Here is a 14973-nt window from a genome sequence, read left to right on the forward strand (position 1 = left end):
AGGGGCAGGCTGTTGATATTGAAGGAGACAAGGGTGGAGAAAGGGAACAATCCAGGTGGATGGAGGAAGCAACAGCATGGAGAAAACAAAGCACAACAGGGGCTGTTTGATTGCCAGCGGGTGGCTGGTTGTTACGCTTGTCTGACAGAGCCTTGTGCCCGATCACCACAGTCTTTTCTCTCCATCTTCTTACTAAACTCTTTTCCTAACTGTTCTTTGTGTGAATGTGCTCTCTATTCTCTGTATGTGTATGGGTGGTCACCTGCAAAACCCAATTGGATTAACCACCAAGGAGGACAAGAAGCATGGGCGCCAGCAACTGGAAGGACAGAGCTTAGAAGTTCCCAGGCTTGCCTGGCCACGAAGATGATGCCAGTACAGCTCTGTGCAATGACGTGACAATGTCACGATGTATGCAAAGTGCTCCATGAGCACGCTGCTCCATGGACCTGAATCCTCATCTACGACCACTGCTCCAAATCCCCATCAGTGTTTCAAAGCCTTTTATCTTCAAACCCCTGCTAGGGACTGGTAGCTGCCGGCACAGCAAGATTTCCCCCACAGTGATGACATTGAAAAGAAACTTGTCATCCTTGACACAGCTCAGAGAGTGCCCTGAATGTGAAAAGAAAAAGTTAAATGACTTGCCAACACTACACTGTGCAGTCACAGTCAGAACCAAGAACATGACTTCAGATTTTGTGCGTCCCAGCCCCCTGCTCCTTTCTTGGGCTATGCACAGATTCAAGGGAAACTGAGAGTCTTGCTTCAAGGAGCATGAAACCCAAAGGACTATATAAAAAAGACAGGACAAAGGAGAAAAACAAAGCAATTCTATAATCTGCAACACTTTTTATAAGCCCATGGTTTGCCTGCACCTTCAGTAATGTGTTCAGTCAGCTTCTCCCATCTCAGAAAGGGTAAAATAGAATTCAGAACTAAGGTCCGAGGAGGGCAACAAGGATGGTCCAAGTCTGGAATACCTTCTGTACTGGGAAAAACTGGGTAGTCTGGGATTTGCCAGTCTGGAGAATAGATGGCTTGGGACAATATGAGAGAGCTCTATGAAATCCTAAATGGCCCAGGGAAGATGGACAGGGACTGACTGTTCACTGTCTCTTCTCTAAAAGTAGGGGTGTCAAGTGAAGCTAGTGGAAGTCAAGTTCAAAACAAGCAAAAGGAAGTGACTCTTACAGAGGAATGACACATCTGTACACTTTCTTGCCAGAGGGTGTTGCAGATGCAAGAATTTTACACGGTTTCAAGGAAGATTGAGCAAGTAGTTCCATCTATGTGCAAAAGCACAGCAAGCTTAGGAAACAGGTGAAAATAGTTGAAGGTTGAAAGAATACTTGGAACTGGAATATACTCTTGCTGTGCTCTTATCCTTCCTCACACATTCACTTGTGGTTAGAGCGTTGATGCAAATCAGTGTGGCAACTGTCCTGTTCTTCAGGCTTTCCCTTCAACTGTGGGAGGACTTCTTGAGACCAGCACAGAGCATCTACTGTCATGTTCAGAATTCAAGAAGGCACAAGAAAATATGTTTTTAAACTTTAACATTGTATGATATTCCCTAGATGTTGTGAATTCATAAGTATTAAGAGAAATTGAAGAGGGAGAGAAAGAGGATCCTTGAAACACCTCAGGTAGAAAACAGTACTCTAAATTGCTGGGATTTCTCCCTTCACTTTAAGTTGCCATTATTGCTTCTGCCACAATAAGATCTGTCTTTCTCTAAAATACTTCTTAAAAAAAGCCACAACAATTCACCTTTGCTAACACTTGTCCAGCAATAATAGGATCATGACTATAAAAATGTCATCGGTGCCACCAGCACATTGCTCTGAATAAGTTTAATCAACAGTGTTGTGTTGAAAGGGTTAGAATTTGATTTAGAAAAAAGAGAAAAGCAATGAACGCTTTTCTCTCCAGCATTGTAAAAGTCAGAGTTATGAGGTATAAAGAACAGATCCCCTGGAGTCCTCCTGGTTCACCAGGTGTGTGAGCAGAGGTGTCTTCCATTCACCCAGTTGGCAGGCAAAAATCTCTCTTCCATTTTAACATGCACTTTCTTCTGGAGGGAGCTGGGGAAGAACGGCAGTGCTGTAACCTACAGACAGGAGCAGGATCGTGGTTCTTGTTCTCTTACACACCCAAGGAAACTTGCACTGCAAGCATTCTGAATTTCCAACCTCAGACGTCATTCTGGACTGTAGCTCAGAAGACAAACACTATTTTCTGTGTTCTCCAAGATGAATGCTAGATCCTGACTCACCTATTTTTTTTGGCAGTGGAAAGCAAGCTTTCTTAAAAAAAATAAACCAAACCAAACAACTGTAAACACAGAAACAATGTATCATTCAATGGATTTTTTTTTTCCTGCAAAGTAGGAAACCTCCAGATTAATTGAAAAGTATTCAAGTCAGCTTTCCTGTTAGGCAGCTATGCTGTTAGCAACATAGCCATGAATAACTACATTTTTGACACTAAACAGGATCACACTAAGTTATTTTCTCATTGGATCCTGTCCTATTTCAGATTTGATTATTCTGTATGTTACTGAAACCTTCAGTGGAAGTCATACACCTAATTTATCCCTTTTTTTAAAGATCTGTTTGAAACTCTTTTTTTGTTGTTGTTGTTGTTGTAGGCCAATTCTGGGCTAGCTAGCCAAATGTAATGAGAACTCACCTGCTCACGAACTTGTTTCACTTATTTCTGTGCATAAATTATTTCTATAACAGCAATAATGCTAACTGAATCATATGTAAGATGGATAATGAGCTAGTATTTTGAAAATAAACGTTGTGGTCTTGTTCTACTATTCATGAACAATAATTGCTTCACATTTGCCTCTCAGCAGCTGCCCAGTTGCAATGAAAAGAGGTTTCTGCTGGTATGTAACGGCATATCCACAAGAAAAACCCCACTGTAAAACCAGTGCAGTAGCTACTCATGCCTCTGGCAGCACATATACTGGGATAGAAGAACTCCAGGCTTGCAAAGAAAAAAGCACAGTACAGGGTTGCTGTCATTTGTTGCCCGGCCAACACCTCCATCCATAGCAAACACCCACTGCAAATCCCATATAACATCCTCCAGGTTGAACCCTGTCAAGTAGTTATTCATTTCCAGAATTGTACTCATATGTCCATTTTCACTGTTTGCTTTTAATTCCGATACGCTGTAAACAGCAGACTGAAGACAAGGGAGTCGGTAACAACTCATCCACTTCTTGGGATGACCAGGAAGAAGCAAAAAATAATGTGAAGGTTAGTTGAATTTGAATTTAAGCTGTTACTTCAAAAATAACTGGTGGTCATCCAAGAGCTTTTAAATTATAATCACGGCCCTGTGGTCTGGGCTATCTCACCAGGCCTATCTCAGAAAAGGGTAATGCTACAGTGGGACAGACAAGTCAGACAGGATCTCACATGATTCAGCAATGCACATTTCTCTGTTAAATACAAGTTTTGTTTGGACTTTTTAAGAAACTGTTCAACGACTCCTGCTTCAGACTAGATTAGAAACTGTTCCAGTGCAATAAGTTCCAGTTTTAACGTATTCCTAACTGTTTCACATCCTTCTGTATTTCTATCAACACTATCCTCTGCTTTAGTAATTCTTCTTCTATGTTATTTGCTTCAGATTCCCTCCCTACCTTTGCACTACCAGATAAATATGCCCGATTTTTTTTCAGTCACTTCTTGTATTCAGGCTTTCCATTTCTCATATTAATTTATATATTATGCCGGTCTGCAATCTATTATCTCTGAAATGCGGTGATCAAAATAATATATCCCTGTACTACTCCAGATAAGGTACCACCCCACCTTACGTAACAGAAATAATATTTCTTTACTATCCTTCACACAATGTATTCCAGCAATGTATTTGAATTCTCATAGCCACATCACAACTCACCAACAGATACACTCATGTTTCTCCATCATTCCAAACTGTAAGCCCTCACTTTATCAATTTTTTTTTAATACTCCAAAATGCAGTCTTTCTCTCCACTGGTCCCTCGTAATCTGTACTAATAACAGCTTTTCTGGCTTATCTTATCATTTCCCTTTACAGAATTTCAGCTAGAGTAACTTTACTATACTTCTCTTGTTAAAGGGAACCACAGCTTTTTTCTTGTCAAAGAAAGAGATGAGATTATTTTGACATTGCCTACCTTCGGTAAACATATGCTACTTTATTCAATTTCATATTTACTCCCAAATTCTCTATTATTTCTATCTATGTTAATTCTATTGCCTCATATAGTGTTACGGGTCAGACTAATGGAACTATTTTTACCTCTCTTACATATAACATACCTTTATTATACTCCAGTTGCATAGCTCCACCCCTCTTTTGATAGAGTCACTGAAAATCCTTAACATCAGACTTGTGATTTCATGCCTTCTCATCTCAGGTTGAGAGAAGCTGCTTGCATCTACTTAACTGCATCCTGCTCTTTGCATTTTGCTTCTACCTGAGACGCTGTCATTTCTACATTCATGTAACAGCATGAGGGTCATACTGGATCAAACCAAGAGTATCTCTCGGCCACAATCCTTTCTGTAACCAGAGCCATAAGCAGATGGCTCAGGAACAGTAAGAACAGGACAAGCAGATACAACACTTGTGCCTAGTTCTCTTCGCTTCCAACTGTTTTCAGCTCAGAAAATTTCATATCATTCCTCTTTGGTATTCTGTGTTCTCCATGTTCTGTTTGCTGCCTTTATTGAAAATTGAGGAAAAGTTTCAAATGTTATATCACAGCTCTTGGGTGTAGCACACCCTCTTCTCTCTAGATCCATTTGAGCGATGGACATATTGGGAGGTTTCCAAGAGTCTCTCATCACAGTTTCCAGTCATTTTTATTCACTCATATTCTTCTTTATATCATTGTCACCCTTCCTGTTGCTAGAATCTCTGGTTATCTCCATTCCTTTTTCTGCTGGCTGCCCCTCTCTTCTGCTTTGCCAAACCATATCTTCCTTGCTTCTTCTCCTCATTCTTAAGTGCACTGCATGGCTTCATTCTACTTTTTTTTCCCTAGTGAGGAGCTTCTACTCCACTGTCAAGGCTTCTCTCTCCTCTCCTCTCCTCTCCTCTCCTCTCCTCTCCTCTCCTCTCCTCTCCTCTCCTCTCCTCTCCTCTCCTCTCCTCTCCTCTCCTCTCCTCTCCTCTCCTCTCCTCTCCTCTCCTCTCCTCTCCTCTCCTCTCCTCTCCTCTCCTCTCCTCTCCTCTCCTCTCCTCTCCTCTCCTCTCCTCTCCTCTCCTCTCCTCTCCTCTCCTCTCCTCTCCTTTCTCCTCTCCTCTCCTCTCTCCTCTCTCCTCTCCTCTCGTATGACCAGATGTACTGCCTGTTGTAAGCCTGATTTTAGCCTTGGGTTACTTCAAGTTGCATTTTTCCAATTAATGACTGGAAAATTCAGCAAGGTTTTAATACACTTAAGCTGGTCCACCAGCCACACAGACAGTCTCAATTTGTGACACTGGCTCTGCATAAAGAAGTTTTCCCTTCTCCTTTTTCAGTGTATTTACTTTCTGGCTTCCCCACAAGCTTCCTGGAAGGTGCTAAGAGTGAAAAGCAAAGCACCAAAGGGAGGGATCATGGGTGCCTGGATTTCAATTTCCCATGGTTGTCAATGGAACATGCAGCAGGTCTTTTCCAATATAGTTTTATTGGTAGAATTTTTATGTAGCTTTCATTACCAGCTTTTAGCTGTGCACCCTTTAAGCCCATAATTGTACTGCTAACTTCAGGTTTAATTCTCAAAAACATACTCAGGTGAAAGATTTAGTAGTTTTCTAAAGAATTATTAATTTCAATGGTACAATTCACAGTAAGAAGCCTGTCAGGACGCATTCCTGGCCTGTTAACTATGATAAGGCTTTTGATGGCACAGCTAAACCAGCCATACCCCCTACAGTTGAATCAGCTATGAAAGTGCTAAACCTCATTTCAGAATCCATCTTATATTACACAAATATATCCTACTTATGTTGATATATCTACACCTATTCTAGGGTCAAGCTAAGAATTTACTTCCATGTTTCAGCATTATAGTTCTGATTGCTCTAGTCACTACAGAAATTATTTCAGTTTGCCTTCTAAATAGTTTACCTTAGATTGTGGGAGAAAGAACAACCCACAGTTCTGTATAGATCAAACTCTCTTAAGCCCTAACAGAAACTTCCTGTACCTGTTGAAAACATTCTGAAACATGAAGAAAATCTTTCAGGGTTGCGTGTATCCTATTCTTAGTGCGTGAAGTGGGATCATATTTTTATGATGAGGATATTGTCACTCTAGGGGAAAAGACCCTGGCATCCCTGCAAAGCACTCCTAGGCTACACCTGACAGAGCAGCCTGGATTAGGAGTCAGTATCATCCTTGCAGCAAGATCACAACACTTGCCTGGAGCTTGGCAGGAGTTGTGGTACCTGCTACTCTGCGAGGCTACTCCAGCAGCTCTCACCATTCACTCTGCTACTCCATAGGACTCAGGGCAGATGGTCTCCTCTTGGGATGATCACCTCACCAACACTGAGGTATCACCACGCTGTGTAAATACTGACCGTGGCACAGCACCTCAAACGCTGGAGAGAGACACCTACACCATTTTCCAACTAAATGAACAAATGAGGTATCAGAGATTCCTCTACAAATTAGGTCAAGGCTCCCAGAATCAGTATTCAAGTATATAGGCTTTGATTTCTATTAATTAACTTCTTTATAAATCATATATTAAATACCATTTAGATGCATATAGCTAGAAAATATATGAATTATAATTTTGTAACATTACCATTAAAATAATTAAAAATAGTGAAATGTATTTCACTACAGTGCTTTAGTAATATTTTGAAAGAATCCTAAATTTCTTTACCTTTCTGAATTGGAAGATTGTATCTAAAATCACTGCATCACTTAGAATTCTTCAAAAAGTCACACCGTGTTTCTATTTCTTTCACTCTTTTATCCTTCACATGACAATAAAAAATGAGACACAAACATGATAATGCACAGAAAAGAAATCCATAAATCTCACCTGGAAATCAGGTTTGAAGACAAGATTATGGCTTCACACTGTTTTGTATTCCCATAAAAAGTACAGCAAAAAGGAAATCCTGTTTTGGAAATACAGTTCCTAGTGCAAATTAATTCTGGCATTTCTTAGGGTTACTACTTGCCAACAGAAACAACTAGGTACACGGCCAGCATGACTTGCTAAATTTCACCTGATTTGCCATACGGTTGCATCCCACTCTGAGCAGGCTTCTTCCAGTGTTACGAAACATACCTGTGAGTCTAGAGAGATTAACTTCCTTCCCTTCTTCTTCGTCTTCTTCTCTTCTTTCTTTGCTACCTGGGCTTTTGGCTTTTCTTTCTCTTTTGACTCTTCCCTTTTCCGAAGCTCCTCTACGTAGGCATCATGGATCACCCACTGAGAGACAGACAGAGGCAGGATTTATTAGGACCTCATTATACTCCAGAAAACAGCCATCTAGACCATCACAAAAATATGATAGTCCTCACAATAGTAACATTGCCACTGGAATTTGCTGAAGGCAGCTAGCTTCTTGCACAAAAAGCTAAGGATTGAAGCCCAGGATTTGTAAAGCTCAATGGTGCATGTCTTACACATTATTACATTCATAACAATATCTTTCCCCAACACTCTTCTTGGTGCTTTGACTCTATGTTTTTTGTAGGACTTTCTGTTTGGCTAATTTACCAGTGTTTAATAGGCAGCATGAATTAAACATCTGCTTTGTGACATTTCTTGTGTGCTGTTGGAAAATAAAATTGTAGCTGCATAACACAATTTAAATCTTGGACTCCAACTCTGCAGCATATGATCAAATGGAAACTGAGATCAGTTTTACATCTTCTGCTATGCCACATTCCAGGAACATCTTACTTGAGTAGAACCAAAAGTAATTTTTCTACTAATTCATTAGTATTGGAGTACTAGTATCATATCTGAAGCAGGTACACTACTTTCAAAACAAAAGGAAATCTAATTCTGACATATCAGTTTAGGAGAGGGAGTGTGATTCAAACGCAAAATATAGAACATTGGAATAAGGAAAGGTGGCAGAAACCTTTTTGTAAAAAAAAACCTGCGTTGTGCTGTAAATCTGCAAGCAGAAATGAGGTGGGAAGATGTTCCAAACATCAGGAAACGGACAAAGAAGATGTGATGAGAAGAGTAAGAGAAGGAGGAGAACACAAAACTTTGGAGGAAATCATGAGTATAAGGAAGAACAAGAAAGAAAAAAAGGTGAGTTAAAAAAAAAAAAAAGTTAAAATATTATTTATAACCACTTGAATTTTCAACAGAACAAAAGAAAACAAGGGAAAACCATTCTTCTTAGTTTTAAAACATTTAATGCGAAATGTTAGCAACAACCTGATTATTTTAAATAGCTCTGTTCTCTCTAATTCCGGTTGTCTCACTGTCAGAAAAAACTGAGAGGGAAGTCCAGCTGGAGGGAGGGAAGGAAGATCTCAGGCCAGTTACTGATTTCAAGTTCGGGAGCAGACTGGGTTACAGTTTTCGTCTTGACAGAAACACCTTCACTCCGTTTCCTGTCACTTTCCTATAACAGCATTTCTAAAGTTGCTGCCATTACCTTACACTTTCTTCTGCATGTTCCTGTGGTACACTGGTAACAACACTTTTTTTTTTAATATCAGCTTGGTACACTGGTTTGAAGCAATATTTGCATCAACCACAAACACAAATACATTTTGTAAATATCTGAGGATTAATCCGCAGAACTGGCTAGATTGCCTTTCCAATGAAAGCTATAACATATTTCAAGTGTAAAGCGTCATGCAAAATATTTTCTTTTTACATTTTTAAGAGATGGAGAAAATACTGTATAAGACTTGTGGAAAAGTTCATCATGAATAAACAGGCACATTCCCACTAGATAAAACAGATCTTAGTCTATTGCAACAGGCTTAAAGCTGGCCTTCCACATTCCTTATGCTGTACTTCTCACTGGGTTCAGCTTCAGGCTTTAGAAAACTGCTTTCATATACAACTGCCAAGTGACAGATCAATTAAAAGCAGATAGAGACACTTGACCTTAGAAACATAAACCATTAGCAAGTTAATCCAGTAAGGCAGAAAAAAGGGCCACCCTAGTTCACTCTCAGATTTAAACCAGAGATCAAAGCCACAGTATGGGAGTTCATTCCACTGCAAGGAATGCAAACACAGCGATTTGAGTTTTTTCCTTTCTCTCATTTCATTTTCCTAAATTTACTCTAAAAAGAACTTGGAAAATAAAAAGAACATACCTGGTTAATATCGTCTGATAAGGTTTTACAAGGTGTAGGTTCCGACTGACATGCTCTATCCTGAATAAACAAAAAGCATAGAAACATGTAATCTTTGCATTGAAACTCTCTGCAGTGACATAGTCCAGCTGTGAAAACAGCCTTCTCATAGCCAGTAGTTAGAATAATATTGATCTAAGATTAATTCAACATCCAAACGACTCCCAGAACACCGCACAAATATTATCGGTGATCATGCAACTACAAACAGATTTTCTTCTGGACAAAAACAAGGTTCACAAGACCTTCTGATTTTTTTTTTTCCAACGTACTTAAAATATTTAATTTCAGTATTTCATTTTGAAGGACTTGAAATTGTTTGTTTCACCTCTATCATTTGAAACATTCTGCTACTGGTTACGGTATCAGTTACGACATTCTACCAAATTTGAAAAGTTTTTACTTATATATTAAAAACACATGGGTACAGCAGTCAAAATGAAAGAGTTGAACAGAATGATAACCTATAAACAATTCATTTCATGTTACTGAAATGTTTTTATTACCCTCACATCAACATTCTGAAATAAATGAATATATTTGTGTGAAACTTTCATTTCATTTCATGGAATTTTCTTGAAAAAAACTGTTGTGTCAGGACATTTTTAAGAATCTGCCTGTAGCATTTCACTAACCTCTGAAATGAAGCAATCTCAGAGGTGGAAACTGCACAGATTGTGCAGTACACAGCAGCACTTCACAGCTATTTAAGGTCTATATTTCTGCTTTCAAGGGCAGAATCACGCAGAAGCACACAAGCCACTCTCAGTAAAATCAATGGGAAGAGAATATGCAGATCTAGCAACAGAGAAATAACAAATTCCATGGCCTCCACAGGGATTTTTGAAAGATGCAGAATCTTAGCTCAGACTGCAGTGAGCATCCCACTGTTGGATAAATTCCCCTGAGATCCTCCATCTCTACTAGCGGGCAGAGATCTCCTTTTAGGAAATATTCTTAAATCTCTCCGAGCCCATCAGAAGTAAAGGCATCACACTTTAGGTGCAATGGCTGCAAGAAGGCAGGCAGGTTCTCTGGGGAAGCTGTGTATACCCTAGATTCCAAGGCAGCAAGGAAAACTAGACAATTTTCTCTCTGAAACGTGTACCTCCGATTCAGAAAGCTCTTTTTTTGAGCACTCAACTGGGGGCCAACATCACCAGTACTGCTCAGTCAGGAGGTCCTGTGGACACTCTCACTGGGAATTACTGAAGGCCTGTGCTTAACACAAGCAGCAATACCTTTATCCTTTTGACATAGGTGCGCATATAACCCTGCTCCATAGGTAAGAATTGAAGTACAAGACCATAAAGGAACTCTCTGCCAAAAGCAAATTGAACTCATGGAGTCCAAGCCCCCAGCTACAACCCTAACTATTGCTCTATACTTTTTCAGATGAGAAAATAGACATTAAAAATTATACATCCAAGTAGAGGTTTAACGATTTACAGTAGCACCAAAACTTCTTGTAGGCTGTCCAAGAGTCCATGAAGCAAGAATTTTTCTGTCACCATTTTCATCACACCAAATGCTTTACCATAGTAAAACACTGTGGGTTTTTTTTCTCTCCCAATAGTATCTACAGAGATAGCAAGAAATAACACAAACAGAGATGACCCACATGCCCTCCCAAAGACAAGAACCTCCAAGCCACCAAAGGAAATGGCAGCATACCCGCACAGGGTATTTGGGTGTCCACGAAGGTCTATCAATGAAGTTGAACTGGTTTGCAAGCTTTCGCTCCTTCACTGCTGGGGGAGGAGGCTCTTCAGCATCGGCTGCCTCAGCTGCTTCTGCTGTTCCTGACTCCTCTGCCTTTCCCTCTCCTGCAGCCTGCAAGAGAATTAAGCAGTGACTCCACCCTGAAAGAAACACACACCTTTTTCCTTCTCCAGAAGCACTTCTTAGACTGCTCTGTTTCTGCTGCCTAGTGAAGGAGATTGTAACTGAAGGTTCAATATTTAAGATGGAAATAAGGAGACTTCTAGCAAACAGAGCAAGGAGATTCTGGATCATTATCTATACAGGAATACAGAAAAACAACAATTGAAGTTACCTTAAAACAAAGCCCAACATGAGTGAGATAAAATAGGACGACTACCTTTGATAAAATGGGCTCAGACAAGAAGACTGTGTCAGAGTCCCTCTACCCAGTGTTTTTATTTCTTTGCTAGACAGTGGGCTTTATGTGAAACTAGTTTCAACTTGATCCCAGGGCCTGACACTATGTGGATAAGAACTTCACACCGCATATTCCTTTCCTGATCAGCCAGCTGCCTTTAAATCCGGCTGCTCCTCATTTCAGGTAGTTATGTCTGTTGCTTTCACCCATCCACATTTTGTTTTTCACCAACTTCTCTTTCAGGGATGGACATGCTGTCCAGGAAGACTCCCGATCTCAGCAAATTACACCCTATCTTGATAAAGACAGACCTGGTGTGTAGGGACCTGCCATCTCCCTACACAGCTTCGCCAACCCAAAAAACGGCAGGAGGACCCCAGCTGTTCAGTAGAATGTGCAGGGTCTCACCTACAGCGGAGACACCTCAGGCATAAAAGAATCAATCACAGAAGCTTCTCAATAAGCCCATTTTATAAGAAAGTAATTTCAAATCTAATATTAAAAAGAAAATGGACAGCTTTCAGCTGACTATGGAGAATTACCGGAGTATCTTCTGTTCTTTCTTCATCTTTAATCGCTGCTTCTTCAGGTGCAGTAGCAGAAGTCTCAACAGGAGCCTTTTCTGATGATAGCAAGGATAAGTGAGTAAGTCCAGGATAATAGGACACATTATCCCATATTCTGCAGACCCTTCTGTCTTCTGAAGCATTAATATACAGAGGCATCCTTTTTCTAATGCCATCTCATTAGACAACACAGTAACCAATCCCCAAATTGGAGAGTGATTCTTTCCTCAAAGCCACAAAAGGAGACAATGTTATTACTAGAATGAAACTGCAGTAGCTCTAGCTGGGCTGGAATAAAAAATCTGATCTCAATTCAAATAAAACTTCTGAAATCCACTTCTGAACTGAATAGCTTTGTTTCTGGGTATCCCTTCAGCTCTGGAACTTTTTGCTCTTCAAAAATGGCTGCAATTATGTACAACCCATGAATCTGAGAATCATTGAATCATAGAATCATTTTGGTTGGAAAAGGCCTTTAAGATCATCGAGTCCAGTCATTAACCTAATGCTGCCAAGTTCACCACTAAACCATGTCCCTAAGAACCTCATCTACATGTCTTTAAACACCTCCAGGGATGGTGACTCAACCACTTCCCTGGGCAGCCTGTTCCAATGCCTAATAACCTCTTCCGTGAAGAAATGTTTCCCAATATCCAATCTAAACTTCCCCTGGCATGATTTGAGGCCATTTCCTCTCATCCTATCATTTGCTACTTGGGAAAACAGACCAACCCCCTCCATGCTACAGCCTCCTTTCAGGTAGTTGCAGACAGTGATAAGGTCTCCCCTCAGCCTCCTTTTCTCCAGGATGAACAGCCCCAGTTCCCTCAGCTGCTTCTCATCAGACTTGTGCTCCAGACCCCTCACCAGCTCCGTTCCCTTCTCTGAACTCTCTCCAGCACCTCAATGTCTTTCCTGTAGTGCAGGGACCAAAACTGAACACAGGATTCGAGGTGCAGCCTCACCAGTGCCCAGTACAGAGGGACAATCACTGCCCTGGGCCTACTGGCCGCACTAGTTCTCACAGAATCATAGAATCACAGAATGTCCTGAGCTGGAAGGGACCCACAAGGATCATCGAGCCCAACTCCTGTCCCTGCACAGGACAACCCCACAGTTCACACCGTGTGTCTGAGGGTGTTGTCCGGTCTCTCCTTGAACACTGTCAGGCTTGGGGCTGTGACACCTCCCTGGGGAGCCTGTTCAGTGTCCAGCACCCTCTGGGTGAAGAACCTTTTCTGAATAGCTCTGAAAATTTCAGTGTTAGTGTTCACATGGCTCAAAAAGGATGCACCATCTTCTACACTGTGGCAAACTTCTGGTTGATTTTTTTTTTCTGGTTTTGTTTCAAAATAGAAGCTGTTCAGTTCTATGGTGATGAAGCATGAACATCCCCTCATGCTGAAAAAGTGGTACCAGTGCTCACCTGAAAATTATCTTAGTTTCAGATAATATACATACCTGCTGCAGTACTTAACTTGATACTCTGCCGTCTGCCTTCATCTGAATCTTTGGGTATCAGATTTCCATTCAAAGAGAAGTGAATGGCCATTTGATCCACATGGCTTATTGGCTTGTACAGTCCATCCTACAAAGAGGAAAAAAAACCAACAAAATCAGTGTGTAAAAAATATTTTAAACCAGAAATATTGTGTAGCCTAAACTGCTAAAGCTAAGACAATCCATAGTGATAAATATATGTTAGTTATTGGCACATTTACACTGAATTTCTTCCAGCAGGTATTTATATATCAGGATATTGAGAGCCACAAATTAAAAATACAAATAAAAGAAACTAGAACATGAAACTCCTAGTTCTCCACCACCACCATAGCAAGTGAGTTTAAATATAGTTCTAGTATATCTCTGCTACACAGCACTCCCTAAGGGATTCTCACATCTTCTTGTGCTGAGGTGCCTGAAAGAGTTGCTGTACCTACAGAAGAGCAGCACCATATGCAGAGAGCAGCTCTGATCTGGAGACAGTATAGGCTCCTAGCAATGTGTCCAGGTTATAAGCACTTTACTAATTCAGATATTTGATGCTAGTTTGACTGGCACTTGCTTGTGGACCACGGTACAGTGCAGGCGTGCACCTAGGTTCAAACTGTGCATTAAGATTTTGAGCTGCACCTAAAAGCAATCAGAAGCCACTGCAGACCACAGAGGCTGCAATGGTTTCTCCTTAAAAATAAGACTGCTTTCTGTACCAATCACAGCACAGCATCAAGCCCATTCCAGTCACTGTGGAGGATTTGAAGATATGGATCATTCATCACCTTTTTCTGTCCCATAAGTAGGGAAAACAACAACTCCAAAGAGAAGAGAAAGTGACTTTATTTGTTTTCACGAGACTGACTTCCTTTCTCTGGCAATCTCATGTAATGGTTGGTCTAACTAGCTGCAGTAGCACAGAGATAAGCCAGGCTCAGCAATTTTTCACCTGGTTGTCTATTCCTTACCTAAGGTTGGAGACAATCCAATGCCAGAGCCAGAGAAGCTGTCCTCATGTCCTTTCCTTCAGCGGGTGTAACCTTTCTGAGGGAGGAGTGGGAGGCAAAGCCATCATCCCACTCTCCCCCTGCAGCAGCCTGTGTTCCTACCTCTACGTGCAAGGAGGAGGACGCTGCTCCAGGGAATGGCAGCATATGTTCTGCACTCAGAAATGTGAAGGTGTGACTCTTGGATGTTCCCTAGCAGTCTTTAATGCACCCTCCCCTGCTCACTCCTACACATCACGAATAGAGCTCCTGTCAGTGATTTCACAAAGCACATTTCTGAGCTCTCCTATAATTCAGACAACAATCTTGATGTGAGGATACTGAGACATAACTGTCTTACAGACTGAGTAGAGATTGCCTTTTGTCCTCTAACCACTACAGAATAGAAGAAGTTACTTCCTGAAAATAGAAGCACTAATTATA

At 40.9% G+C, this 14973-nt stretch overlaps 1 protein-coding gene across 1 annotated transcript in view; it reads right to left on the reverse strand.

Moving 5' to 3' along the window:
• Positions 1–14973, reverse strand: part of DNAI1 (dynein axonemal intermediate chain 1) — a 146138-nt gene that overhangs the window by 118108 nt on the left and 13057 nt on the right. Inside the window, exons 5-9 of the mRNA XM_065861043.2 lie at positions 13511–13637; positions 12026–12105; positions 11036–11194; positions 9323–9382; positions 7311–7454 (exon numbers count right to left, since the gene is read on the reverse strand). Coding sequence (XP_065717115.1) covers positions 7311–7454; positions 9323–9382; positions 11036–11194; positions 12026–12105; positions 13511–13637 — 570 coding nt within the window. The remainder of the gene's footprint in view (positions 1–7310; positions 7455–9322; positions 9383–11035; positions 11195–12025; positions 12106–13510; positions 13638–14973) is intronic.

Source organism: Patagioenas fasciata, chromosome Z (assembly GCF_037038585.1).
Source record: "Patagioenas fasciata isolate bPatFas1 chromosome Z, bPatFas1.hap1, whole genome shotgun sequence".
NCBI lineage: Eukaryota > Metazoa > Chordata > Aves > Columbiformes > Columbidae > Patagioenas > Patagioenas fasciata.